The 26,689-nt window shown below is 46.2% G+C and overlaps 1 protein-coding gene across 4 annotated transcripts in view; it reads left to right on the top strand.

Annotated features, from left to right (window-relative positions):
• The first annotated feature begins 4,792 nt into the window (after positions 1-4,792).
• NXPH1 (neurexophilin 1) overlaps positions 4,793-26,689 on the top strand; it is a 178,759-nt gene continuing 156,862 nt past the window's right edge. Inside the window, exons 1-2 of one of the 4 annotated variants that reach the window (XM_082193997.1) lie at positions 4,793-5,964; positions 6,751-6,912. In XM_082193997.1, coding sequence (XP_082050123.1) covers positions 6,859-6,912 — 54 coding nt within the window. In that variant the 5' untranslated portion in view covers positions 4,793-5,964; positions 6,751-6,858. Of the gene's footprint in view, positions 5,969-6,139; positions 6,335-6,750; positions 6,913-19,596; positions 19,792-26,689 lie in introns of those variants that run through there. The other 3 variants (XM_082193998.1, XM_082193999.1, XM_082193996.1) reach the window with 3 other exon arrangements.

Raw genomic sequence — 26,689 nt, 5'->3', positions numbered from 1 at the left:
TATCTGATGGAGTGGGGCAAGGGGCACTTGTCATTCTCCCTGCTAGAGTGCTGCAGCAGCAGAGTGGAGAAGAGGGAGATGGAGAGGAAATTTGCTCTGGCCGTGCCCAGGTTGGCTTGTGGTTGTCAAAGGGTTGGCCAAGAGCAAATGTGGTCCTTGCAGGGGGGGGGGAATGTTGGCCACTCCTGATTCACATAGAATTCTGTGCTTGCCTTAACAATCCCATGCATGTGATGTTAAGAGGGCCAGGAAGATATGAGATTTACAGTGGGGGACGAGGACTGAAGAGACCCAGGTTCAAATGACTACGCCATGGTGATCTCTGGGGTTACCATGGGCGAGGCACCAGTTCCATGCCTAACCCATCTCATCAGGTTGTTGTGAATATAGAAGGAAGGAAGGAAAATTTTGGTGTGCTACCACAAATGTTCAAAACACTATGTTTCTGGTGGCATGTCAAAAGCTGAATTCAGTGCCTGGGTATAGCATGTACACAACCTGTCTGACACTGGCTGACACAATTAAAAGGATTGTATTTTACTTATAAATCAATGACAAGCAGCCTGCGCTTTTCTCACCATGAGGCAATGTCTGGCAACAATTCAGGTCAACAGCCAGTTTGAAATTGTGCCAAGAGCCATTTGACTCCTGTTGTCCCATTGGATGATTAAGAATTTCAGCTTTCATTCGAATCAATTTTCTAGTCCTCGTGATTTGTTCAATAAGATTAAAAAGTGCCAGGAAATACAGTATTTGCTAAAAAAAAAACATAGACACAATACAGAGCTACTGAAAATGGTCCTAGGATAATGTATACAAATCACTCTAAGTACCCAGGGAAATTTATTTATAAATATAATATTAATCACTACGATATTTTACCGCAGGGGTGGAAACCTGTGGCAGGGAGTTCCAGAATCGAGGGGGTGGACTAGACAAGATCTCTTTTAATTTTAGGAATCTAAGTAGGACCTTTAAAATGTTGCTGTGTGGAATGCTTCTGTTCTGGGTTCCAGCCACTCCATTCCATGGCCCCTCCCCAGCCATCAGCCAGCCAGCATTTAGTGACCACTGAGCATGCTCAGTCCGCGTGTGGCTGCTTTGGGAGAGTTCCCTCTCCCTTTTTTTTGTTTTTCTTCCCCTCCTATAGCTCAGTCAGTAGAGCATGAGACTCTTAACCTCAGGGTTGTGGGTTTGAGCCCTAGACTGGACAAAACAACCACCACCTCCAAGGGAGTGGATGACCCTCGTGATCCCTTCCAACTCTACAATTCTATAATCTAATAATTTTTTTTTGTACTTCTGCAAAAGCCTTGGGTTCCCTCAAAGCTGCTGATACCTCATTCTTGTGTGTGACCGTTCTGGCCACATGAGCAGTGACATCATGACCTGAACTTTGGAAATAGTAGGAATGATGGCTTATTTTATCAACTTGACTTCCTGTCATTAATCAGTGACTCTTACTTTTTCCCAAGGAGAGGGAAGTTCATCTACCCTTTAGTGGTGAGGGATATTAGCTTGGCCATTACCCAGGGCTCTTAGGAACATGAAATAGACAAGGCTGGAGCTTGTCTATTAAGTTGTTTTCTGGTGGGTTCAGGGCGCCAGAATAGGGGGTTCCACACTCAAGGCTGAGAAAAGTCTCCATCATGGCCTTCATCCTGGTCACATCCAGATTCCAGCACAGTTTATCTTAAAGGCCTTTAAATCACCAATCAGCGTTTTTTTATTACAATGTTCTGAAGCAAGGCCTCTGAGTTGAAACAATATTTTAGAGATTAGTATCAAAATGTCAAGCGGAGGTATTAATCACCCCGACGTGTTCCAAGGGAGCAGGTACTTGGCAGGACAAATGAAGTCCTTTTCTTTTCTGCTAGAGCATTCATGGGATGACTGTCTCCTGGTTTCCTCCTTTGGAAGATGATAAATCACAGCCTTCATCAACAAGTAATGAGAGGAGGCTGAGCCTCGGCTTGTTAGACTTTACCCAAGCAAATGCCAGACTCCCACAGCTTCAAAGGCTGGGACTCTGGTTTTTAACAAAATTATTGTGATTATTTCAAAGGCCAAGGATTGCCCTTTTCCCTTCCCCACTCCCCCTCACTCTGAAGCCGTTTTGTCCCACCAGCAGGTATGAAAGATCATGATAATAAGAAAGCAGGTACCTCTCATTCCGGGCATCAAGGATGAAGAAAGTCGGATGCACTGCAGGGTGATGATGTATGTCCCAGGTAAAGATAATCTAAATCTCTATCATCTATCTATCATCTATCTATCATCTATCTATCTATCTATCATCTATCTATCTATCTATCTATCTATCTATCTATCTATCTATCTACTATCTATCTATCTATCATCTATCTATCATCTGTAAATCCACAACATATACTTAAAGCCCATCCAAATTACACCGAATGCACATGACTTTTCCTCAAAAGGATTCCTGGGAATTGTAATAAAAAAATTCCTTCCAGTAGCACCTTAAAGACCAACTAAGTTAGTTCTTGGTATGAGCTTTCGTGTGCATGCACACTTCTTCAGATACACTGAAACAGAAGTTGCCAGATCCTTCTATATAGTGAGAAGGTGGGGAGGGGTATTACTCAGAAGGGTGGTGGGAATGGGAGATTGGCAGATAGCTGAGATGAGCCTGTTGACGACTCTTAATGACTGCAATAGGTCTTACAGGAAAAGGCAAGGGGTGAGAAGGTGAATTGTAGTCTGTCAAGTATGCTGGGATTTGTAGCTTGGTGAGAGGGAAATTGCAGTTCCCAGGATTCTTGGGGGGGGGAGTCATGTGCTTTAAATTCATGGCTGCCTACAAACCATGCATTTACAGCACATGGCTTCCCCCAAGGATCTTGGGAACTGCAGTTTACGCCTCAGAGAGCAACAGTTCCCAGACTCTTAACAAACTACAGTTCCCAAGTTCCTCTGGGGAAGTCATGTGCTTGACTACATTTGTATGTAGGACCTATTTTGCTAAGGCAAAGGTGGCCAGTCCATGAACCTCCAGCTTCGGTCAACCACCAACCCAAACAAGCATGGTCAACATCCAGGGGGGTGGGAACTGTAGTCTATCAACTCTGGAAGGACCACAGGTTCCTCAGCCCAACTCCAGGATGATGCAGCTCTTCCAGGTCTGAGGTAGAGATCACCTGCAACCCAGTGTTAGGCAGAGTTGCCCAGAATTGGACCTAGGCTTTTATATGCACACCCCAGGGATATTCTAGATCGCTTTTATTCTGGGATAGTCCCATGGTGAGTAGGAAAAACCAAGTGAGCAGATGTACACAAGTCATACATATTTGCAAGCGGGCAGATATGAATGAATACAAACCAAGCCAGCCCCTCGCACCCTGTACCTCGCAAATCTAGATGGTGGGAATTTTAATAATAATAATAATGATGGGAAAGAGCCAAAAATGAGAGCTGCCTGAAAAAAAACAACACTCTAAATATTAGGTTTTACAGTGCTTTCTAGGCAAGGTTTTCTGTTTGTTTTAGAAAGAGCAATGGGATTTTGTGTAGCCGAACAGCAAGTGTGTGATTTATTAGGTCTTTCTGGCCACTTAGCTGATATCCAATATGCACCCTGCTACAACAAACACCCAGTGCAATCTTATACATGTCGGCTCGGAAGTCCCACCTGAGTTCAGTGGTACTAACTCTTGAGTAACTATAGGTAACAATCTGTGTCTCCCTTGACAAGCCTGGGGCATGGGCATGTTAGGGGCGGCAGGCTTTTTGTTAGGGGGGCAGAACCTCGGTTTGCTATGTATTTTTATTGATTTAGGGGAGAGCAGCTGCCCCCCTGCCCCCCTTGGCTACGTCCATGTCTTCGGGAGTGGAAAAGAGAGATAAACATCCCTCCAAAATCAAGATGTGACATCCACACTCATAGATTGATGGGTTCTTACCAGCTTTCCCTCTCTCACAACCACTTTTTACTATGAATTACAACTAATCATTATCACTAATCATTTTTTAAAGTCCCCACCCGATATACACTAACAGTAAATATATGTGAGGGATTACTCTTTAGTACAGTACTCCAGAATGGTGCTATGGGACAACTGATCTGTGGTACGCCATCTTAAGTTTGAGACTTCTTTAAACAGCCTCCCCCCCCCTAAATGCATTGACTGGTGATTCCATAAACTACGGAACTCCCTCCCACAGGATGGCCACCAGTTCCGTCGGCTTTGAAAGAGGATTGAACAAATTCACGGAGAAGTTTCTCAGAGGCTACTAGTCATGATGTCGGAGGCAGTCAACGCTTCTGAATACCAGTTGCTGGAAGCCACAGGGGGAGAGTCTTGTGTTCCAGTCCTGTTTGACGGTTCCGTAGGGGCATATGGGTGGCCACTATGAGAACAGGACGCAGGACCGGAGGGGCCGTGGGCCTGATCCAGCACACGGGGAGAGGTGTGCATATACTGGGCAAGGAGAGAGGGTTTATTTTTCATTCCATTCTTTCAGTGCTCTTCCATGGCTTCAACGCTCTTCTGTGACTGAAGCCAGGGTTATCATCTCCCTGGCTTAAGCGGAGCACAGAAGCAGGCGAGGTAATGATTCCGAAGTAACTAACGCGGAGTTAAAGCGAGTTAGGGGAGGCCTTTGAGCCCGCCGGAGGGGTGTGCTACAGGGAGGGCAGCGACACATCCGTGCTCTCAGAAATCCAAATGCCCGAGTGCTCACTCCGTCCGTCCCCCCGTCTCTCAATTCCCGCCCCGCCCTGGAAAAAAGGCAGTCCCTCCGTCTCGGAAGAGACGGCATCTCTCTCTCTCTCTCTCTCTCTCTCTCTCTCTCTCTCTCTCTCTCTCTCTCCTGGCCCTGTAACCCAACTTCTCTTATCTCGGGTGCCAGACTTCACGCCCCATTTCTCCAGCCATCTCGCAGCCCCTGCAGTCATCTCCAGGAAACCATCGGAAGGCATCAAGCTCCTCTTTCAAGTGCTTTATTATTTGTGCGGGAGCCAAGGGCGACGTCATTATTCATATTCATGGGATATTAATTGCTATTGAAGAAGAAGAGGAAGGAAGGAAAGCCTGGACGGGGTGTGTGTGTGTGTTTATGTGCGCGTTGAAGAGTGGAAAGCGACGCAAACTCTCCTGCTGTCTTTCTTTCTCCCTCTCCCTCCTTCCTGCCAGGGCGTCCTTTTCCTCCTCCCTCCGCAGCCGCGGAGCTCCGCGTGCGGAGGGAGCCCCCTAGCGGCAGGGCAGCGCGCCGCAGCGCGCCTTGGCACGGCTCTGATTCGTCGCCCGCCAGCCAGCCAGCCGGTCGGACTTGGAGAGGCTGGGACGCGGCTGCCTCTCTCGCAAGTCTCGCCGATTCTTCTTCTTTTCTCTGTCGCTCCTCCTCGCAGCTGGAATGACTCTCGGACAGCGCTCGAGGCGGCTTTTCGGCGCTTCTCCTCCTCCAGCGCCGGCCTCCTTCTGCAGCCTCGCTTTGCCCTGGAAGGGATGATCGGCCGAGGGCTTTGCAGCTGAGCTGCTTGATCCCTTGTCCAAAGTTAAAAAGAAGAAGGAGGCAACAAGGAGCAGCTCCCGCTTAGCCAAGAAGTCCTTCTTCTTCTTCTTATTTTTTTGCAAGAGACAAATCGCTCGGCACGCCCGGACTGCCTCTGTGCCAAGACAGAGACGCTAGGAAGCGGTCGTGCGCTCCGGGCCGCCTTCTTCTCCTCCCTCCTTGGCGAAGTTTCCTGCCGCCGTGCCCGTCCGCGGGGCGCCTCCCTTGCGCAGGCTGGCTCCGCGGGGGCGCCTGTTTCCGCGGGACCCCGCTGGCCACAGCATGGAGCAGCAGCAGCAGCAGCCGCGCCGAGGCGGGGATCCTCGCGCAGCCCTGGGCGCTGCTGCCGAGACCCTGTAGCTTCCTTGCTTCCCTCTCGCCTCGCCTCGCCTCTCCTCTTCCCATGGACTATTGCCAGAGATCGGCGCCTGCTTTCGGACCCTCCATGCAGTAGGTAGCCCCGTCTACTCTTATTTTTGTGGGTGGTGGGGAGGAAGGAACTCGGATCCGATTTTCCTTCCTTTTTTTTTTTGTTGGGAAGGAAACGAGGGGCGGGGTGCTGGGAGCTCCGCCGTGGGTTGAGGGCGAGCTGGCGGAGGCAGAGACGGGAGTTGGGAGACGGACGAGGGAAGTGTGTGCGCGCGCGCGCGTTTGCGCGGAGACGGGGCGCGGGAAGGAGGCGTATGTGCGCGCCCGAGCACCCCTTGGCACCTCTGGGGCACCTTTAGCCTGGAGCCTGGATCTGGGGCTTGATCCGGGACCTAAACTAAGCTCCATTCCTCGACCCCTCCGCCTTTACTTTCCACGCGCTTGGCTGCGTGTGAGTCTCTCTCTCTCTCTCTCTCTCTCTCTGATATCTGGCGATGATGCACCAGCCGCCCCCATCTTCCTTACAAGAATAAGCAGTCAGCTCTGGACCCCCACCCCACCCCTGCCCAGTCCTGTCATTCCGCACCTGCCTTGCTCCGGAGTCACTCCGCAGCTTAGGGGTATTAGCTTGGCCCGCGCGGCGCGAAGCCCTTCTCACCCCGCCCTCTGCCCTGTAAATGGATTAACTCTGATCTGAGTCCTTCATCGCTCAGCGCCCCCCCCCCACTTCCCTGCCCTCTCCGGGTCCGGGTGTGTGTGTCTGTGTCGCGCCCCTCCCTCTGCTCTCTCGCTCCCCCCCCCCCACACCTCGAAGCCCTCACCTCGTGTTTTGCGGTCATGGAGTCTATAATTTCCTTTTTGGTCTAGGCTGGCGCGAGCTCTCCTGGTTCTATAAAGTGGATGTCAGGTGGATCTATGTTCCTGGAGGAACAAAGAGCAAGCGAAGGCAACGCTGTGGAAGTTTGAGCTGGGAGGATGCAGCCTGTGTACTGGTACGCGGTGCTTCTGTTGCAACCAGCACTCTACCTGGTAAGTTTTGCAAGGAGCCTCCCTCCCTCCCGCTTTCTCTCTCCCCCCGCCCCGCACACTAGCTTGGGCTGCTTTGGGTGGAGGGCAGGAGAACCCCCAGCAAAGGCCTTGCGGCTCGCCTCACTTATTCACGAGTAGACCCACTGGCTCCAGCCCTACCGAGCCAAAGGGTGAGAGACTGTCTTGAGAGACTCCTTCCAGCTTTCTCCCCTCGTCTCCGTCTCCCGTGGGGTGTGTTTTCCCATTTTTTTATTCATTTGTTGGTGGACGGGGTGCGCGTTTTGGGTGACTGTGGGTTCGACGGAAGTTTGGCAACCTTACTGTAGGCGTGCGAGAAGGTGAGAAGATCAATTCAAGGACGTTGCCACAGCGTCTCTTAGAAAGCTTGATGAGCGGGCCTTGGCAGGGGTGGTTAGGAGAGAGAACTCCGGCAAAACTTTTTTCTTCCACGATCTACCAATTGGAGCTCCATCCGTTCATACGGGAGACCAAGCCGGCGGTCTAAAAAAAAAAAAAAAGTCCAGTGTAGACAGCAAGGTGTAATACCCGGGGTCTCTCTTTGACACCCGCTAGAGCTAGTTCAAATCCGCGAGGGACCCCTCCTGCCCGATCATAAACTCTGTAAAGTGACAACTTGGGCTATGTCGTGGGTATCTCACCTCCTCTATCTGTCTACCTCCTTGTGACCCCTGGGTGGGTGGGTGGGGGGGTCAGTTGGTTCGTCCCCAAGGTGTCTTCAGCTCTCCTCGGGACAGGAGGGGAAGTTTTCGGTGGCGCCGGCGACCCAGGTGATGAGAGGAGGGGATCGCTCTCACGGTCACTGTTGTGGCAGCACACGCACACCCTTTAGGGGGCTTTTCCGTCATGCACAGGTGTCAACATCCAGGTATAGACACCACCTAGCACTTACCGCACTCCCCCCCCCCCGCCGCCGCGTAAAACCAAACCACCTAAATGCCGCTGAATCAGTCCCGTGGCACAAACAGATGAGCAGAGGGGACGCGAAACCACACAACCTGGGATCTTTTCCTCCTGGGATCCAGCTCACAACGATCCACAGATAAGCACAGAGACCGCCATCTGCTTTCTGAGCAAGGGGATCGAGAGTGATCGGCTTTCAGGTTGGAAAAACGGTCTAGGATCAGGCCGGACGGGGAATAATGAAAAAGAAGCGCCTGGTGTGGTTCGACAGGCATATAAACCTTGAAAACCAACCGGGGCAACTCGGTTTTTTTTTTTACCCTCTCTGTAAGAAGCCTCTTCCTTGCGCTGTTGGCCTGCGGTTGCAGCTCTTGGCCGCTGGAGGGCGCTGCGCGCCAGTCTCAGCCCCGCTCAGGACACCTTGGGGGGGGGGGGAAGCAGGTGAACGCAGGGACAGCCCTTGCAGACGGGAACAAGCGCTCTGGCGTGCCATCACCTGCTGTAACACTGCCTCCCCCCTACAAATGGACCGGAGCCAAGTTTAGAAGTCAAGAAGTCTTGGGGATTTGTTTATTTGTAAGAAGAAAAATATTCTAGTTTCTATTCATTCTGATTCCGACCCCCCCCCCCAAACTCCAAAACAGAGGTGAGGATGCAGGTCCCTCTAGGATCCGCAGAACGATGTCAAGAACTAACCCCCCCTCCATGTTGTTTGGGGGCCAGCGACCCAGGAAGCCTTGACTGGCTATGCATCCTTGAAAGGGTCGTTTGGTCAGGGGGGGGGTGTTGTGTGCGCGCCTGGCGCTATTGCACCGCTCTCTGATTTATTTATTTTTAAATAGGTGGGGGCCAGAGAACTCCAACACACGTAATCTCTCCCATCCAGGCGCAAGATCAATAAGCTGCGTGGTTCCCCCCCCCCTCCTCCCGCCCTGGGTTTGTTGGCACTTAAACTCTTTCCCACTCATGGCAACAACGGCGCGGGATTTATTCTAATGCGCGGCAGGCTGAAAACAAGCGCATTAATTCTCCTTTAATTGTAAACTGGGAGCATTTGAAAACCATTCAGTGTGCAAATTATGCTGATTCAATTACCGTTTAGTTACAGACTTCATTACCTGAATGCCTTCTCTCCCCCCTTCTCCCCCCCCCCACCAACCAGGATTTGGCAAGCGGGGAAAAGAAGAGGAAGGGAAAGAAAGAGTTTTCAAAACAATGCGAAATGTGACTGAATGCAAATTGAAAATCAGCAACAGTTTAGGGCGGTTGTCAGCTGAGAGAGGGCTTCGTATAGGATTCCGCAGGCTGATCTACGACTTTGTTTGCAAGTCGATATAGTAGCCCGTTGATACTTGCTCTGCATATTCCTTGAGTTTTCCTAGGGACTAACTATCCTGTGCTAAGCCAGGTGTTAGGTTTTGCTTCTTCCTAGATGGATCTATAGGGTGGCAGGATAGGACTGCCTTGTAGAATTGAAGCCAAATGGAGTGAGGGAGGCGAAAACGGAGAGATCCGTTTTCATGGAGAATCGGTTTCCGCTTGGGACGTATAAACACAGCGTAGATGGAACAGGATCCCAAATCTGTGTTTCTGGGGGATTCGGGCGATAGGAATACTTTCTCTTTCTTTTTTTTAAAGAATACGTTGACCTCTCAGTAGCAGGACGTGGGAGAAGCTAGTCTGGATCTCACCGTTCCTCACCTCTGTCAACTGCATTGCAACCACACTGCAGTCAGCCAGTGCAACGCCCGTGCTTTTGTATTTAGTGTGGACAGGAATCCGGGCCACTCCGGCTGCTAACAGGAAAATGGCAAGAGGTCACCGCTGAAACAGACGGAACTCAAAATGACTAGAAATATGTGGACAGGCCTGGTGGATGATATGCATTCAGTTAAACCCAAGAATGCTTTTGTCAGTGACTCTCCGGATCGCTGCTGTCCTCCTTAGATTTTTTTAAAGGGAATTCACGAAACGGTCCCCGTTCACAAGCTTTAAGGTTTCTTTGGCCTACTCGCGATTCTCTCTATATCTGCTTGGACCTATTTGGGGCTTAAAACATGTTTCTGATTTCTTTACACAATTGGGCGATAGGAACCCCAAGAGTATGCTGAGTAGCTGAGCTGTTTATCTTAGGGCCTCCCCCACCCCTTAAACCGATTTTCTTCCTATGGGTTTTTGGAGTCTACCCCCTCCCCCCAGTTTTAAAAATGCCAAAGAAATTATGCAGCAAACATGCCTGTATATGAACACAGACGGTCATATATATTGTGGTTGACCTTGACGCTTCCAGTGGTGGAAGAGAATGAGATGGATTATTGGAGCGCTGGAATAATTCCTAAACGGCAACTGGAGTCTGATGTCATTTCTGGACATTTTCCAGTAGAGTCCTAGAATGGAACTTGTGTGTGATGTATATAGTAGCTATAAATAGATCTATGCGCTCCATAGCCTGATATGTGATAATATAATGTAGGTTATATATACAGCTCACAGGTTAAGGTATAGAACGGTTTATAGAGAGACATTCAGAGAGAGCATGACAACACATCATATACTATCTGTTTCATATATGAAACGCACACACATGTATCTATTTGCAATGTGTGGCTGTATAAAATGTGCCTGTACATCTACAATGCTATTTTATCTGTCCCAGACACACTACTCGAAATTATACGTTTAAGCATCCTAGTATGTGGCACGTTTTTACTGGAAGAGAAATCCCTCTGACTTCAATGGGATTTGCCGTTAAGTCAATCTACATAGGACCGCTGGCTAAACTCAGGATTGCTTCCAAGCAGATTTTAAACTCTTTCATATGTATCCCAAACACAAGAAGCAAATTTCTGTGAAACCGGTTGGACTTTTTCATTAATATTATTGCTTTAAATCTATGCGTTCACATCGCTGATCTGAGTGGGATTTAAACCGGCGCGCTGGCTTGTGTGAACTGGGCTGTTGGCGATGTTTTGGTTTAGAGCGATCAATATGCTTCAGAAGCATTGTGTGTGTCTGTGGCAGCTATTCCCCTCTTTTTTTTCTTCCTTGAAGGGGTGAGGGAGGAGGCAAAGGAAAGCGGAGACCGTAGCTGAGAACATTTCTCTCCGGGATGGGCTCCAAGTCTGGCCAAAGGTGCGGCGCTATCCCTCCTATTTTGACACTTGCCGGTCACTCCAGAAATCATCTTGTTAAGAGCGGGTCAAAACAGCGAGATCGCTTCTCTTGCCAATGGCACAAGAATAACTTGCTTTCTGTACTACATATTTGGGACGGGAAGGCCCATATTTTCGGAGAATTGCATGCAAATATTTAAAGCACCGGGGCGTGCTTTTCCATCGCACATTTGGCGCGGGGTGGCCTTAGGAGTCGGTTGACACAACACTTGTTTTGTTCTAGATGTCCAGTGCGGTCGTGTGAATGAACCGCGGATTTTTAAAAAACGCTGGTCGTGCCAAGCCACCCAAACCGACCTCTTCGCTCGATAAACACCTGATCTCGCAAAAATTTCTCTCCAGAGCTAACTGTTCACAGGAAGGCGCGAAAGGACAGGTAGAAGTTGGGTGGGTGAGTGGAGGAAGACCATTTGATCTGTCCTTCATTTCCTCTCTCCTACATTTAGTTTAGGCCGTGTATCTACCACTCTCGAACCTTGAAGCAACGTACCCTGTCGGGGTAAATTGCATTTATTACTGTACTTAGGAGTGCGCGCCTGTGCGTCCAAGGCTGAATTACTCCACAGCTTGATTCAAAGCCCAATGAAGCCAGCGACACCCGTGTTTCAGCTCCATGCTCAAATTCTGAGCTGTCATCCCCAACATGATTTGGCGGTAGACAGTTTCGCTGTGTATCCCACACCTTTGCTTGGAATTAAAACCTATGGACTTCAAGTGAAACTTCTGAGTAAGTGCGATTAGCACCGCACCTATCATACATATTTAGGAACACCAAAACTCCGTTTAGCTCTCATGGTTGGATTCGAAGACCTCAAGGCCACCCAACGGGACGTCCATCCCAGAACCTGTTCTTTCCTGGGTGACGGATGGGTTTGCATAGGAGAGAGGCAGAGGGAGGGAGGAATGGAAAGGAGGGGGAGGGAGGAAGAGGTTTCTGATCCAGAATCATAAACTGGTGTAAGAAACGGGAGGAAATGTGCATTCTTGAAAACACTCGACTGTATTAGGTTATTGACCATTCCACATATCTGTATGAGTCTCTCTCTCTCTCTCTCTCTCTCTCTCTCTCTCTCTCTCTCTCTCTGTGTGTGTGTGTGTGTGTGTAACACCAGGCAGCATCGTGTACCTTCTTCTATATGAATCGCGAAGATTACCCAGCTTACCTGTTTAACCTCAGGGTTTGAATGAAGTGTACATACGTATTCCTGATTCATGCCGTTTTGGGGTGGCCTGTTGCTAAAGCCAAGGTGCATGTTGTGCTGTGAGAGACAAGCCGAGGGCTGGTGGTGGTGTCACTCAGAATGCCTTAAGACTCACGACTGCCTCTATTACCTGCTCCCCAGCTTCAGATTCTAGTGTTGGTGTCGCTCTGTTCAGTCCGGCCTCGATAGTGGTCATTTTATTCTTCCTGGTAAACGTCAACCTAAGGGCGAAATGTGCCCATCCTTCCTCCTTCTTCCAAGCTAGGTAAGCATCTCCCTCAGACTGCAGGGAGACCATCCCCAACCAGGCAAGCATTGTCCTCCACTAACCATTCTTTACACGGGTTTTCAAAGGGTTTTTCTGTTCTTTCTTGGCGCTGAAAGCATTTGGCTATTACTGGCTTGTTTCCCCCGCTCTTCCTTCTTATTGAAGCGATTTGCTGTACTTTGCAGGTGGAAAAAGAAAGATCAAAACAACTCGTGGCGCTGCTTGTATATTGGGCATCTCACACAACACGGTGGCAACAATTTGTTTTCATTTATTTGTGTTGGGAAGTTTGGGGCGAAAGAAAGAAAGAAAGAAAGAAAGAAAGAAAGAAAGAAAGAAAGACGCAGCTTAAATTCTCTAGGAGCAGAAATCTCCTAGGAAGACTCTGAGTTTGAACAATGTAGCAACAGGAGACAGGCATGCGTATGTAGAAAATGATCTGTCTAGGACTAAGGGTACATGGTGATTGTGTATTCCTACATATACAACACGTGCACACGAGCTATTTAAACTCAACACATGCTGTAGGATACAGGTTGTCTTATATCTAAACTGATCAATATACTCTTTCTGTATCCTCTCAATGTCTTGTTTTTATACCAGGAAATCCATGTAAATTTTCACAATCAACAGAACCACCCCAGCACTCTCTCGCCGTCTCTTTTTGAGGATAAATTGGAGCATTTTCTTTGAGTATTATTTATTTGGGGTCTTATTTACGTCTTCTTATTCACCTTATTTCACCCCCTCTTCTGAATCAAGCGGTTTATCGTAAATATGCAGTGAGACTGTGGGAGATATATATATATATATATATATATATATATATATATATATATATATATATATATATATATATATATATATATAATATCAGGGTGGACCAACTTCCACCATCGCATAGGCCCATTGATTCCAACGGAGCCTACTCCTAAGTAAAACTCCAAGCGGCTCGAGCCTTGATAGGGTTACTTGGTGGAAGCAAGCCCTACGGTGTTCGGTGTGGGGCTTACTCCCGAATTAGTTCCCGGGATACTGCAGCCGAAGACCAGCCGATGTTATCTCTGTTCACACCCACCTTTTAAAAATGGGGCCTGGGGACGGAAGGTTAGTTTTCCAGCTGTGTTAACATCGCCTCTTTCTCTTCTAAATCAGCACAGACTCGGGTACCTGAAGGAGCACTGAGGCGAACTGGGCTAGCCCCCCTCTCCATCCCGCCCCCCAACCATTTTGAATGTTCAGAGAGGGGTCCCTACTTCTACAGAGACAGCAGCTCCATCTAAGTGATTAGCTAAATCTTCCGAGCTAGGAGTAATGAGAAGCTTATTTCAGCCCTTGTGTAGCCCGCCTTGCCTCTAGACTTATTATTATTATTATTATTATTATTATTATTATTATTATTATTATTATTATTATTAGAAAAGCCAGTTTCCTTATTAGCGATGGCAGTCAGAGGCTAAGCAGGTTAGTCAACCCCTTGCTGGGAATCGCCAATTTCGCAAGCTCTGTCCCCCATCCCGTTTAGGATCTCTTGTTCCGTCCTTCCTTCCTCCTAATGGTAGTTTGGGTGAAATCTCGCCGTGTGATTTGCCAGCCAGTTTAACTCACAACCGGCTCTTGTAAGTCAGCATTTAAAGCACCCCCCTGGGTGCTTGGTAAATAGGACTTGAGCCATTTTTTATGCGGCAGATTGACATGTTGACGACTCTGCTTGGAGGAAGCTTCTTCCTCCTCGCTCCCCCCCTCTTTTTTTTTGCAAAAGCTTGGCAAGCACTTCATCAAGGATAAAAAGGTTCTGCCGTAAGGATGTCACTCAATTTATTGTGAAAGTCGAATGAATTACGTTTAATGAAAGTGCTCCCCCGATGAATATTACCAGCCATTTCCTGAGTTGGCTCTGTCAGATTGATGGGAGGAAATGCCAGGCGGCCTCCCTGCCTCCACTACCACCAAGATCTCCAGCCTCAATGACGGACGCGAGCTAATCGAGGGCTGTTGCTGCTGCTGCTGCTATTACGCATAGGATCGAGAGGGCGGAGGATTCCCAATACGATGCGCAAGTTAACAAGGCGACGTTCCATTTCGCCTCCATTAGAGCTTCGATCCTGCCCATCGTCAGTCGTTGCACCAACTTCCGTGGGACTGTTTTGCTTCTGGGTGAATATATGAGGTTGTGGAAATTCTATGCTTGCTGACACTTCCAGCCAGCCAGCCAACCCAATCTATAAACCGGGATTTGGCACCTCCCCTCTCCAATTTTTTTTTTTTTTGAGAAGTTCTACCGAAGACATCTGGCAGGTTCAGAGTACACAGTGGCACTCGCTTCCCGATAAACTTAGCCTGTATGCAGCGATGCCTGGCTCAAGTACGCGGAGTAAACACAGCCTGTCTCTACCTTAAAGGGGAAGAACTGGAGGGTTTGAATGTGTGGCTGGTTTCCCCAGAAGTTCTCGAGCGTTGGCGTCTTATCTCACTAAGTACTGCAAAAGGCCCATCCACATATAAATCGCCCGAATACATTGATTTAATCGGAACGAGCTCCCATAGTGGGCCTTTCACAAACCATGGGACTTGCTCCCGTGTAAATGCGGAGAAAATCGAGCTTGCACATCCCATTGACTTCACAATGGTTGGCAGCTAGACTGCATTGGTCCTGATCGTTCTGGCTTGTAGTTATTGGGAATAGAGCTCCAAGCCAATGTATGGAGATGGAGATGATTGTCCTATTGGCTTCTATGGACTTTTCTCTCTCAAACATTCCCTCCCGTGATATGAGGTCCCTTCACTCCTTTTACTTGAATGTAGCCCTACCACTTCAACAAGGTTTGAAGCCCAAATTGCGTCTGCTTATCCGAGTTGTGAATAAGACCAAATATTCCTTTGGGATTTCAGGCTGGTTCCCAAGACGTTCTGTGCTCCCGCGCACGTTTTATGAGCTGCGTTAGCGTTTGCATTAGTTCAATCGCTGGCCGCAGTCTGATCTTAATCGAAGAGGATCTATCCTGCCATTCTAAAGGCAGCAGGGTCGCAGTCCTGTTAGGTAGGGCTGTTGATGCAGGAAGTTCCGGGTTCGGTCGCAAAAGTTCAGAATTACACTTTGTAGATTGGTTCTTAGTCTTGGGGTACTAAAGCGCTCCTCCATCCAAAACACTTCCAATTGAAATTAAATCTGCGATCCTACCCACACTTAGGAGTGAGTCCCATTGTGGACGGTTGGATTTACTTCTGAGTAAACCTGCACAGAATTGGGCGGCACAGGTCTTAAAACATGCTAGTTTTCCTGGGCCTATTTCCATTTTGTCTGATGTATGCGGGCACTGAGAGTGTCAATACTTTTCTTTCATGGAAGTGTGTTCAGCACTGTAGCCTTCTTAGACATAGAAACACCCCAGTCCTACTTAAGTAAAATGCTTAGGTTTGCTGCTTTACTTGAAAGTAAGTTCTACTGAAATCCATGGCAATTGCTTTCAACTATGCATAATCTGGGTAATGAGTTTAAACCGGGCATTGCTGCTTAACAGGTTTGTTGCTCTGGTTGCAAAACAGAACCTACTGTAAAACAGAAAGAAAGAGAGAGAGAGAGAGAGAGAGAGAGAGAGAGAGAGAGAGAGCCTTCCCACCGGGATATTGTTGCCGATGTGATGCAATGCAGCAATACTTTAGGGTGAAATCTTGAGTACCCTTATTCGGAGCTCTGATGAATAATGCCCAAAGGTTTTGCTTCCTCGCAACACATGAACACCCCAAGCCTAAATCAATTTACTTGGAAGTAAGTCCTATTGTAACTAAGGGAATTTACTTCCATTTGAAGAAGTTAGGCTTCGGATAACTGCGTGCTTCTGAAAATCAAGTTCCACTGGAACTTTTTCACTAAAGCTCCATGCAAGTTATGTGTTCAAACGATTGTTGCGTTAGATTCCATCACCACAAAAGGGAAGAAAACGAAGGAAGGAAGGAAGGAAGGAAGGAAGGAAGGAAGGAAGGAAGAAAGAAGTCCTAGCAGGGATCCATACTAGTATTACAGTTCAGCTAGCTGCTCGAACTGGGATTTCCAGTATCCTCAGTGTCAAAGCTTAGAGAGAGGCTGTTCCTTTTTCTGTCCCAACCTTTCGGGGTTTCCCGAGATCTTAAGTGAGGCAGAAAAAGGTATCCACACCCGCTTAGACTTAACATGCTGAGAGTTACTGGTACTGAAGTCTGCCCTCTCCCCACCTCTCCTTCTCTTTCCCAAAGGGGCTGGCTCAAACCACAACCCTCTTAAGAGCGGCACACAAAACTTCCAAGCCAAATAAGCTACTCTGTTTTTTACCAGATGGGGGAGTGTCGAACGCAAGGGTAGTCAATGGTGCCGTGTAAATCACAGTTCTTTGTTAGGAACACCTGACGACAGAACCCAGGAACCAATGGATGATTCTTAAACGGAACGTATCATTCTTTACTCATAGTATTAAAGAGATCAGCTAAGCAACCACTGCTGTTCATTCCAAGTCTTTCTTTACTCTTCTTACTCTTTATTTTCTGCCCTTTATTGAGCGGGAGGAATAGCTTTCTCCAATCTTTATATCTCTTTCTTTCTTTCTTTCTTTCTTTCTTTCTTTCTTTCTTTCTTTCTTTCTTTCTTTCTCATAGAACCTAATATTCAGAACCAACTCTTTTTTCCAGACCTGTACAAACTATTTGTTCAGGTAGTGGGCTTAAATATATGTTCTTCAGGTTTATTGCTGCGCGTGTGCCTAAAGACTTGTCTCGAGAAGACTTTCCACTGAAACTCTGAACTCTTTTGACTGTTCGAAGACAAATGTATGTTGCCTTCTCATCTATAAAGAGCGAACACCTTATCCGCAGAGGAACGCCTCTTTTTTAAATGTTCCATTTTTTGTAGTCTTGGATAGGTTTCCACAAAAGGCGATTTCCTTTACCCAGCGTCGCTTCAGAGTTACAAAACAGGTGTCTCATGTGTACGCAAGCTTTTGAGTTGTGCAGATCTCTTCGTCATTTCTTACAAACACCTAGCTCGGAGTAACCTGGCAGGTTGACGGCTCTTGTACTAAAATTATGTGGGTTTTGTGTTTTATTGGTTTTTTAAAAAACCTATTCCAGGTTTTAGTCACCAACACTATATCAAAGGTAGACTTTGCTATGCATATCTTTAGCCAGTCAGTTCCAGTCATTTATGCTGTATTAGCATGCTGAGTTTTCAGGCAGAGATGGAAATGGATATTTCTCTTAGCACCTGGGAGGGACAAGAGAAGTCACCCTATAGGTTTGAAATATAGTATATTTTCCTTAGTTTTGCTACATTGGCAACTTCTTATCTTTCCTTGTATTCGGATTATGTTAAAGCAGTTGGGGCAGAGCTTTAAAAAAATTATCTTAAGGTGGTGGAGCAATGGTTTCCATTGTTCAGAAAGTCCGTTCTCCTGCTCCTAGCCACTCTGGTGTACCTCGCCTCCTTTTTGCTTTTCTGATGGAACTACTGTAAGCAACAATACTCACAGAATGGCTATTTTCAGGACCTTGGAGAGCTCCATGCGCAACACAGCTCCACACGTCCCGACAGGAGTTCGTTTCATCTTTAGGACCCTGGACAGCACCTAACAGTTCTTGAACGGCCACAGTAGTGACCTACCCATTCAAGCTCTCCCTCAGCGACATTTGCGGTAGAGACCTTTGCAGTAACCTTCCATGTTGATGGCGCTTTCTAGCTCACCGCGTAGTAACTCCAGGCGAGTTAACAAAGCAGCCCTCCAGCGCCCGACCTCTCGCTTCGCAAACAAAGAAGGCGAATAACTGAGATTGATGTCTCATTAACGATCGATGCTATTTTATGTGAAGCGAATGGAATAATAATAATAATAATAATAATAATAATAATAATAATAATAAAGCCTTAAGGAAGCTTTCCCCCACCCCCCCCACTCTAACAGAAACCCTTCCATTTTTGAACGTCTTTTGGGCAACAGAGCAGGATTTTCTCTCTAAATAAGGGCGATAGCTGGGTGCCTGCAGCTTCCACCCACCATTTGATAATGGCACTTCTCAGTTTAAGTTACGTTGCTTTCCAGAACCAAAAGGGAGACTGTAATTCACACATAATAGAAGAGAAAACCCTTTGGGGAACAGGATTTGTGCATTTGCTCTTTCCTGACTAACCGGCTCCTCTTAAAAGCAGATGGGTCAGAAACAAGGTTGACTACTTGCTATGAAAAGCATCTCCGTTGAAAGGATCCGGCGCGAATAGAAAGGGGGGGGACTTAATATTTATTATGGACTGGAGGACAGCGTTACACTGTTAGGAATGGTGAGAAGTGTAGGTTCCTTTTATCTTTTTTATGTTTTGACAGTTTTTTATTTTTAACAAAAAACTTTAATACGTTGAAAAAATTCACCTGGAAGTTTATTGACAGTGAAATATTCACCGAAGTCTACACACACACACACACACACACACACAGAGTATTCAATCACTTGCACCAACGAAAGTCAATGAGTGACCCTCCTGGTGACCTCTTCCTAAGCCAACCTTGACCCAGTCCTTAATAACAGCTGTTAATAAATTAATTATCCCACCCCAGCATTTAAAAACACAAACAAACAGGAATGCAAGAACTCTCATTTGATTCTTAGCCAAGTCCTTGGGATTGTGCCATAAGGATACTATTTGTAATGGGCTAGCCATACTGATCGGCGCAAACAAACAAACAAACAAACAAACCCCGAGCCCATTTATGTGTTTGCCCAATTAACTTAAACATAAGCGATAGTTTTTTTGGCGTTCCTACGAGCTTCGCCTTCCTCGGTTAAGTAAGAGATAATCATTGACTTTGCCCCTCGATGGCATAAATCCCCACTTAATATTGACAGAGCTGTCCCCCAGGGTTTTGCTCGCGGAGAAGCGGTTGTCGATAAAACACAGGAAAGTTGACAAGGAAGGTGTAACTGGATGAGTGATGGGAAGCCTTACAAGAAAGAGCGGTGGTGGGAATAGATTGGGCCGCGTTTTAAATCAGGCTTATTCAAAGACCCACGAAGAATACGTAGGAGAGGGGTTTTTTTTTTGGGGGGGGGGGTAGCGCGGAGGCAGGCGAAGCTGGCGCCGAGTGTCTGCTTAAACACTATAGCACCTTGCTGGTTCATGGATCCGGGAGGTGAAGGAACAGCTGGGGACGCAGCCTGGATGCTCAAGGCCTGTGTCTCCGCCGTCGACTCTGGATACATCTCTATCTTTGAAACGGGGAGAACAGCGGCTTCCGTAGCCGAGATGGCTGTCGTGAGGCTCAACGCCTCGAAAGTCGCCACGCGGTTTACTGATTCAGTAAGATTTTTATGTACTTATTATTCCTTTTTATATATTAAAAATGTTTTGCCCTCCTATCCCTCCTCCCCCAAACCCAGGGTGGTTTACTTTACAGGATCTATAAGTCAGGCCTGCGAACTTGAATAAAATATTGGGGGGGAGGGGAGTAAGTGTCAACTTGCATAATGGATCACAAGAAAGGGCTCACCCATACCATTTGAATGTCAATGCCCATCAACTTTTTTTTGGGGGGGGAGGCCCCCTCAAATATTTTATGGAGGGGGCCAAAGGGACCACGGGCCCTGGAAATCGGCTCCTATGTTGTCTTCACAACAACTAGCTAACTCAGCCAGCTACAGGGCTGAGAGGGCTTTAAACTGCGGTGGGTCTCCTTGGGTCTGGCTCGACCTCCTGACCCCCAGCTGACTGTGATTCCATTAGATTTAATCATGACCACTAGTTTTAATGCATACATAGCCTATACGAAGACATTGGTCCCGACCTGTCCTTATAGGTTTGCAGCACAATGGATTGGGGGGGGGGTAAGATTTGAACCGGGCTCTTCTGCGCGCTTTATCTAGCGAACCAAACTCCTCTGGCCTCGCCATCAATCTTCTGTTTGCCTTAGTACTCAAAGCGCCAGTTCCCCCCGCTGCTATTATACGCGGAGAGACTTGGCGTCGCTAGTTAAGTCTCCATCCTCTCCTCCGGTCCTATCTCCCCCCGGAAGGCAGTTAGCTGGCAGGTTCTGGATCCACTCGTAGATTGTCTTTCTCGTTGATGAGGCCTGTCACTTAACCGAGGGTGGGAGGGGGGCGGGGGGCGGGATGAGCTTTCCTCAATTGCTCCATTGCAGGCTGGTTGCCCACTTCTTATTAGCAGCGTGCGCTAGATGGTTGGCTAAGCCCACCAACGCACAAAGGCGACCCCCGCCGCCGCCAGTCCGTCGTTTGCATATGTGTAAAAGGGCAGAAAACAATGAGAGGCTGCTGCATCGCTCGCGTCGGAGTCCTCTGCATCAAATGGCAAAGCCGTTTGGCTCCTCCATATTCCAGGCTCAATGAATTGCAACGATTATTGAAGAACAAAAGCTCGGGCGACTCGCCTTCCCCGCTTCTTTCCCTGCTGAACTTTAAAAGTCATTCTAATGCAAATATTTCTGCATTATTCCGCCTGCCTGTTTCCCTAAAAGCTCGCTTGGGGAGGGGAGGAATCTTGGACTCCGTTCTTCATTTGAGCAGCACATCCGCTGTGAAATAGATAGCCAGACCTCACTGGCACAGGAAGCACATTTCTTGGGGAGGTGGCGGCGGCAGTGGGAGTTGTTTGGTGGCTCTGCAATTTAAGATAGGAACTCAAACTTTCTAGCGGAGAAAGTGCATGGGCTTGAAAAGAAACTCTTCATTGTGCTGAATCCGTGTCCAAAGGTAAATGGAAATGAGGTCAGGGGTTCTGGATTACTTTTGGCAAGAGGACAGCAGGTGTATCTCCTTTTCAATCAGCTGCTGTGTTTTGGATTCTGCTGTTACGCTTCTGTTGATTTTATATTGACCATCTCTTTCTATGGAAGCACCATTGGATCTTTATTTCCAAGGGGGAATCTGGGCCAAGCGCCTGAGAAACCTCTCCCCCTTCCCAAAGATCCTAGGCCTTTTCCTTTAGGCACAAGGGTCGAGTGGTGAGTGCTGTTGCACCCAGGTTTTCTCTCAGGCTTCTCAAAGGAATCTGGCTGGCCACTGTGAGAACAGGATGCTGGATTAGACGGGTTATTGGTCTGATCCAGCACAGGCTCTTCTTACAACCACATATTAATCTATCCCAGGGCATGGTCATGTACCTGACCAGATGCTTAGTTCTGGAGTGGGTGGCAATTTGCCTGGATTCTTGTATGCAGCAAGGTGAGAGATGGCAGCTGTGATAATGGTCCTCCCTAATAGGCTTGTATTCAGTACTGGATTTACGTATAAGCTAAACAAGCTATAGCTTAGGGCCCCACTCTCTTGCCCCCCCCCAAATTAAAGAAAAAAACACCTGGATGTACATTTCTAAAATATAAGATAAAAAACAAATAAAATAAAACCTACATACAGCAACAGTGTTTTGTGTTGTGTAGGCTCCTGTGATGTAAGTCATGGGCCCCGCCTGCTAGCCTGCTCCCTAAAATATCACTGGTTTGCTCATCTTTATATATAGGGTGCCTACATTCTGCATGGACTGGTTGCATGGCAACATGGGCAAATGGCTTTAGATACCTATTAGGTCCATACATTACCATATAGCATATATTCAACACAAAAAACAGTGGCAATTTGTTGTTGACAAAGGACAGCTGGACATATAAAGGGCCCCATTACCTTCAGTAGCTTAGGACCTCATAAAACCTAAATCCGGCCCTGCTTGTATTCAGTGCTGGTCATAGTCAGAGCAGACCCATTGAAACTAGTGGACAACTAACAAATTAATTTCTAGAGGTTTACTCAGCTTACAGCTTAGTTGGATACAACCCTGTGGAACACCTTCCTCTCCAAATAAGATTTGGAGTTTTCGCCAGGGCTTTTGGTTGAACATTTATCTCCTCTGCACTTGACATTTTTATTTGTACTTGACGCTGGGGATTGTTTGATGCAGGTTTTAACCATGTAGTATGATATTCATTTCATAGAATTTTAGAAACATAGAATTGTAGAGTTGGAAGGCGCCCTGAGGATCATCTAGTCCAACCCCCTGCGATGTAGAAATATGCAGCTCTCCCAAACAGAGGTCGAACCTGCAACCTTGGCGTCATCAGCACTATGCTCCAACTTCAGAATGTTTTGATTGTTGCAAAAACTGCGGCAAAAACTTGTTGGGGAGGCGTATTGCCTGAAAACCTAAGAAATAATAAATAAGACAAGATGATGCAGCCACTTTGCTGAAGTCCAGAAGATCTGAGCTTGGATGGGAGACCATTAAGGAAGTCAGTGTATATTGCCTTTGATGGCCTTTGGAGTTTAAAAACATCAGAAAAACCAAAGCTGTGCTCTGAAATGGAATCTCTTTTACCACTCCTTGCTAAAATGAAATAACAGTATAGTTCATTTCTATCCTTTTTAAAAAATGTGGAACTTGTTTTTATTATCTAGGAAGCAGGCTGCTATTGTCAATCTGTTTATCATCATATGTAGTTTTAAAAGCCACTCTTGATTGAACTGTTTGCCCATCAACTCTTCTGTTAAGCTATCTTGTCAAGAAATGCTGCCACAGGCCTCCAGGTATATAAAAAAGCTGGCGTAAAGTTAATGGACTGCCTTATATATTTACAATCTCAACCATAGTGCCAGAACTCTTTTCAGAGCAATATATGTATTTAAAATAGGTGCAATATAAAAGTTGCATATTCAGGTTTGCCACTCAATCAACAGCCATAAAAACAACGTTGTCAAGTGTTAAATATCAGACTGTGTGTAATTTCACAATCATTTACCCAAGTTGTTCATAGCGTATTGCTGTTCTGTAACTTGTCAAAATTATTTTAAAAATACATTTATGCAGGAAATCATGAGCATATTAATATGTATCTTATAGTGATAATTATAACCTACTGCAGTTTGGTGGTTGTTTTTTTTTAAATGAGGAGTACAACTGTTGACTTAATGAATCTTATGGATGTACTTTGTTTGGCATGAAGCAACGCAAATACATTGTTAGAGTAAAAAGTGGGGAGGGAAAGAATACAAGGCTGATCAAGACACCATTTTCATATATGGGTTCAGTTTTGCAAACCAGGCCACATGATGAGCACCATAATATAAACGTCAGCTCAGTTCACAGAACTGGCTTGTACCTACAAAACACACTGGGTTATTTGATTTTCCAAGATCTTTTGTTTCAACTCTCCAACATCAGAAAGTCCCACTGCATACGTTGGTGTGGGTAAGAATGTGGGATGGGAAAGGTTAGGATTAAGGAAGTAGCTGGACAGGCAAGTGTCACATTCTAAATTTTTGTCCGTAATTAAATGCTGGTGCAAAGAGTTGTGGCTTAGAAAGTGAGTGACATTGCTACTGCTACTAATACACTGCACCATGTCCATGGGCCAGTTCATACAGCTAGTTGCTCCTCCTATACAACAGTTTTCAGGAGTGTGTAGAACCAATAGTGGACTCATGACCTGGCTGAGTTCAAATGGAAGAACCAATTGTATGATGCCTTAGACTTCAGGTGGGTTGCAAGCCTGCTGGCAGTCTTTTGTGCTCCGGAAGCCCATTGTGTGCAAGTTACCAACCCCATCATTGCCATAACACTGATGTTACAAAATGCAGAGCTGGGCTGGAGGATGCTACTTCCCTTGCACCATCAAAAACTAGGATCTTTATATCAATGAGGGTTGAACCCACTGAGGAAACTCCACTGACCTTTCTGAAAGCAAAAATAGGTGGAGTGATAACAGAGATCTGCTGCAGTATGAGTTTTGAACCCTTTGCTCACTAAGCCTCTGCCAGTTGGGAGCGCTGCATTGCACTGGTCCCCACTTCTTCTAGCAGGTCTGCTATCAGAAAGTAGCTGGTTGGGACTTCTGCTAAACCTAATGGCAGGTATGATGTGAGGTTCCTCACCGTTCCATCTTGTCCCCTATGCTATTTAATATATATAGAAACCACTGGGAGGTGTAATCTGGGTATTTGAAGTGTGGTGCTGCATGTATGAAGAGGAGACCCATCTCTACATTGAGCTTTGTCTCCCCATTCCATGTGAATCAGGAGAAGCTATACAAGTGCTGGACCAATGACTGGAAAAAGTGATGGTCTGAATGAGGGTCAACCAACCAAGACTGATTTATGATAAGAGGGAAGTACTGTGGGTAAGTGGTTTCTGGTAACTAGGGAGGTGTTCTGGATGGGATAGCACACCCCCTGAAGGAACAGGCGCATAGCCTGGGGGTTCTCCTTAATCTGAAACTGACGGTAGAGACCTAGATGGCATAAGTGACAAGGAGCACCCATGTTCATCTCTGGTTGGGTCACTAGCTACAATCATTCCTGGACAGGGATAACATGACTTCAGTAGCCCACACTCTCATAGCTTCACAGTTGGACTATTGCAGTGTACTTGACATGGGCTATCCTAGGGGATGGTGTGGAAGCTGCACCATCAGAATGCTGCTCCCTGGTTATTTGGGGCAGATGGGATCATATAGTACTGGATGCTTGTATGTTATCGGGCTCAATTCAAGGTGTTGGTACTAGTCTTCAAATCCCCAAACAACTCAAGGCCAGAATACTTAAAGCATCACCTCTCTCAATACTTGCTGGCCCATGGTTTGCGATCAGCTGGAGAAGCCCTCCTTATGGTCCCATCAATGGGCATGGTCTGTAGAGTGGTGACACAAGGCAAGAGCTTCTCTGTGGTGCATCTCAATTGTGGAAGCCCCTCCTGGGGAATGCCAGTTGTCTCCTGCTTTGAGAGTTTTTTTAAAAAAAATATCAATTGAAGATGTGTTTATTTATGTGAGCCTTTGGCACATAGTGGATTTTATCTGCTCAGGTGTTTTTGTTATTTGTTGTGTCTGCTATTTTATGTCTTTGTTTGTAATTTGCTGTTTCATGCCCCTGAGTTTTTGATATAGGTTCCTAGCTACTGATTCAATTATGATTTTATCATGATTGTATTTTTGCAGTTGTTTTTTTAAAAAGATATTTATTAAAGTTTTCAAAATATTACAAAATGAAAAAAGAAAAAAGAAAAATACAAAAAAACCCCAACAGTTAAAAACAACTCGATCTTTCCGTTACTTATTTTTCATTAGCTTGTTTCCCGGACCTCCTCACGCCTCCCTTTTTTGTATTCCAGTTCAATTTGTTAGTTCAGCAAATCCTTCCCCTCTTTATTTATCCTAATCTTTAATCTTAAAGCATTATAACATTAAATTTTTACCTATTAGTACTCCATTTTTCATATTCCCTTATAGTGTTACAGCTAAAAACCACTTAATTTCTATCCAGCATCATTCTAACATTCATTAATTTTACAATATTTCTGTAAATAGTCTTTAAACTTTTTCCAATCTTCTTCCACCGACTCTTCTCCCTGGTCTCGGATTCTGCCAGTCATTTCCGCCAATTCCATATAGTCCATCACCTTCATCTGCCATTCTTCCAGAGTGGGTAAATCTTGTGTCTTCCAGTACTTTGCAATAAGTATTCTTGCTGCTGTTGTGGCGTACATAAAAAAAGTTCTATCCTTCTTTAACACCAATTGGCTGACTATGCCCAGGAGAAAGGCCTCTGGTTTCTTCAGGAAGGTATATTTAAATACCTTTTTCATTTCATTATAAATCATCTCCCAGAAAGCCTTAATCCTTGGGCACGTCCACCAAAGGTGAAAGAATGTACCTTCAGTTTCTTTACATTTCCAACATTTATTGTCGGGCGTATTTTTGCAGTTGTTTTTAGCTACCCTAGACTCTTAAGGGAGGAAGGGGCGAATAGGATGATGATGATGATTAAATAGTCATAGTTTTATGGCATCACTGAGCCTAAAAGGAAACAGTTGTTCACTAATGTGGATACAGAATTTATAACATAAGGCCTGGTCAGTTCATTACTGCACCAGTAATGTCTGTAAAAATGGGGGGTAGTGGGACTACATTGGGGAAAACCACATGTTTTCTCTGCATGCAAGCAGTCCCAGAGTGACTTTAACACACCATGTGACCCACATGATTCTTTCGTACAGAAATAGAAGTGACTGCTCCACTACAATGATAACATATGACTTTGGTTTTGGAGGTTAGTAAGTGTTAGAATTTAGGTCTGTGTCTTAGATTTTTTTATATACACCCAAAGGTTGTTCTTTCATTTTCTGCTTTGAATTTCAAGGAGCGATCTGTGAAGTTAATTACTTTGCAGCTTACGCAACATAATATATTAAAATGTAA

Source organism: Podarcis vaucheri (genome assembly GCF_965113315.1).
Source record: "Podarcis vaucheri genome assembly, chromosome: 12".
NCBI lineage: Eukaryota > Metazoa > Chordata > Lepidosauria > Squamata > Lacertidae > Podarcis > Podarcis vaucheri.
The sequence above is the reverse complement of the archived record's forward strand: the minus strand, read 5'-3'. Positions and strand labels throughout refer to the sequence as shown.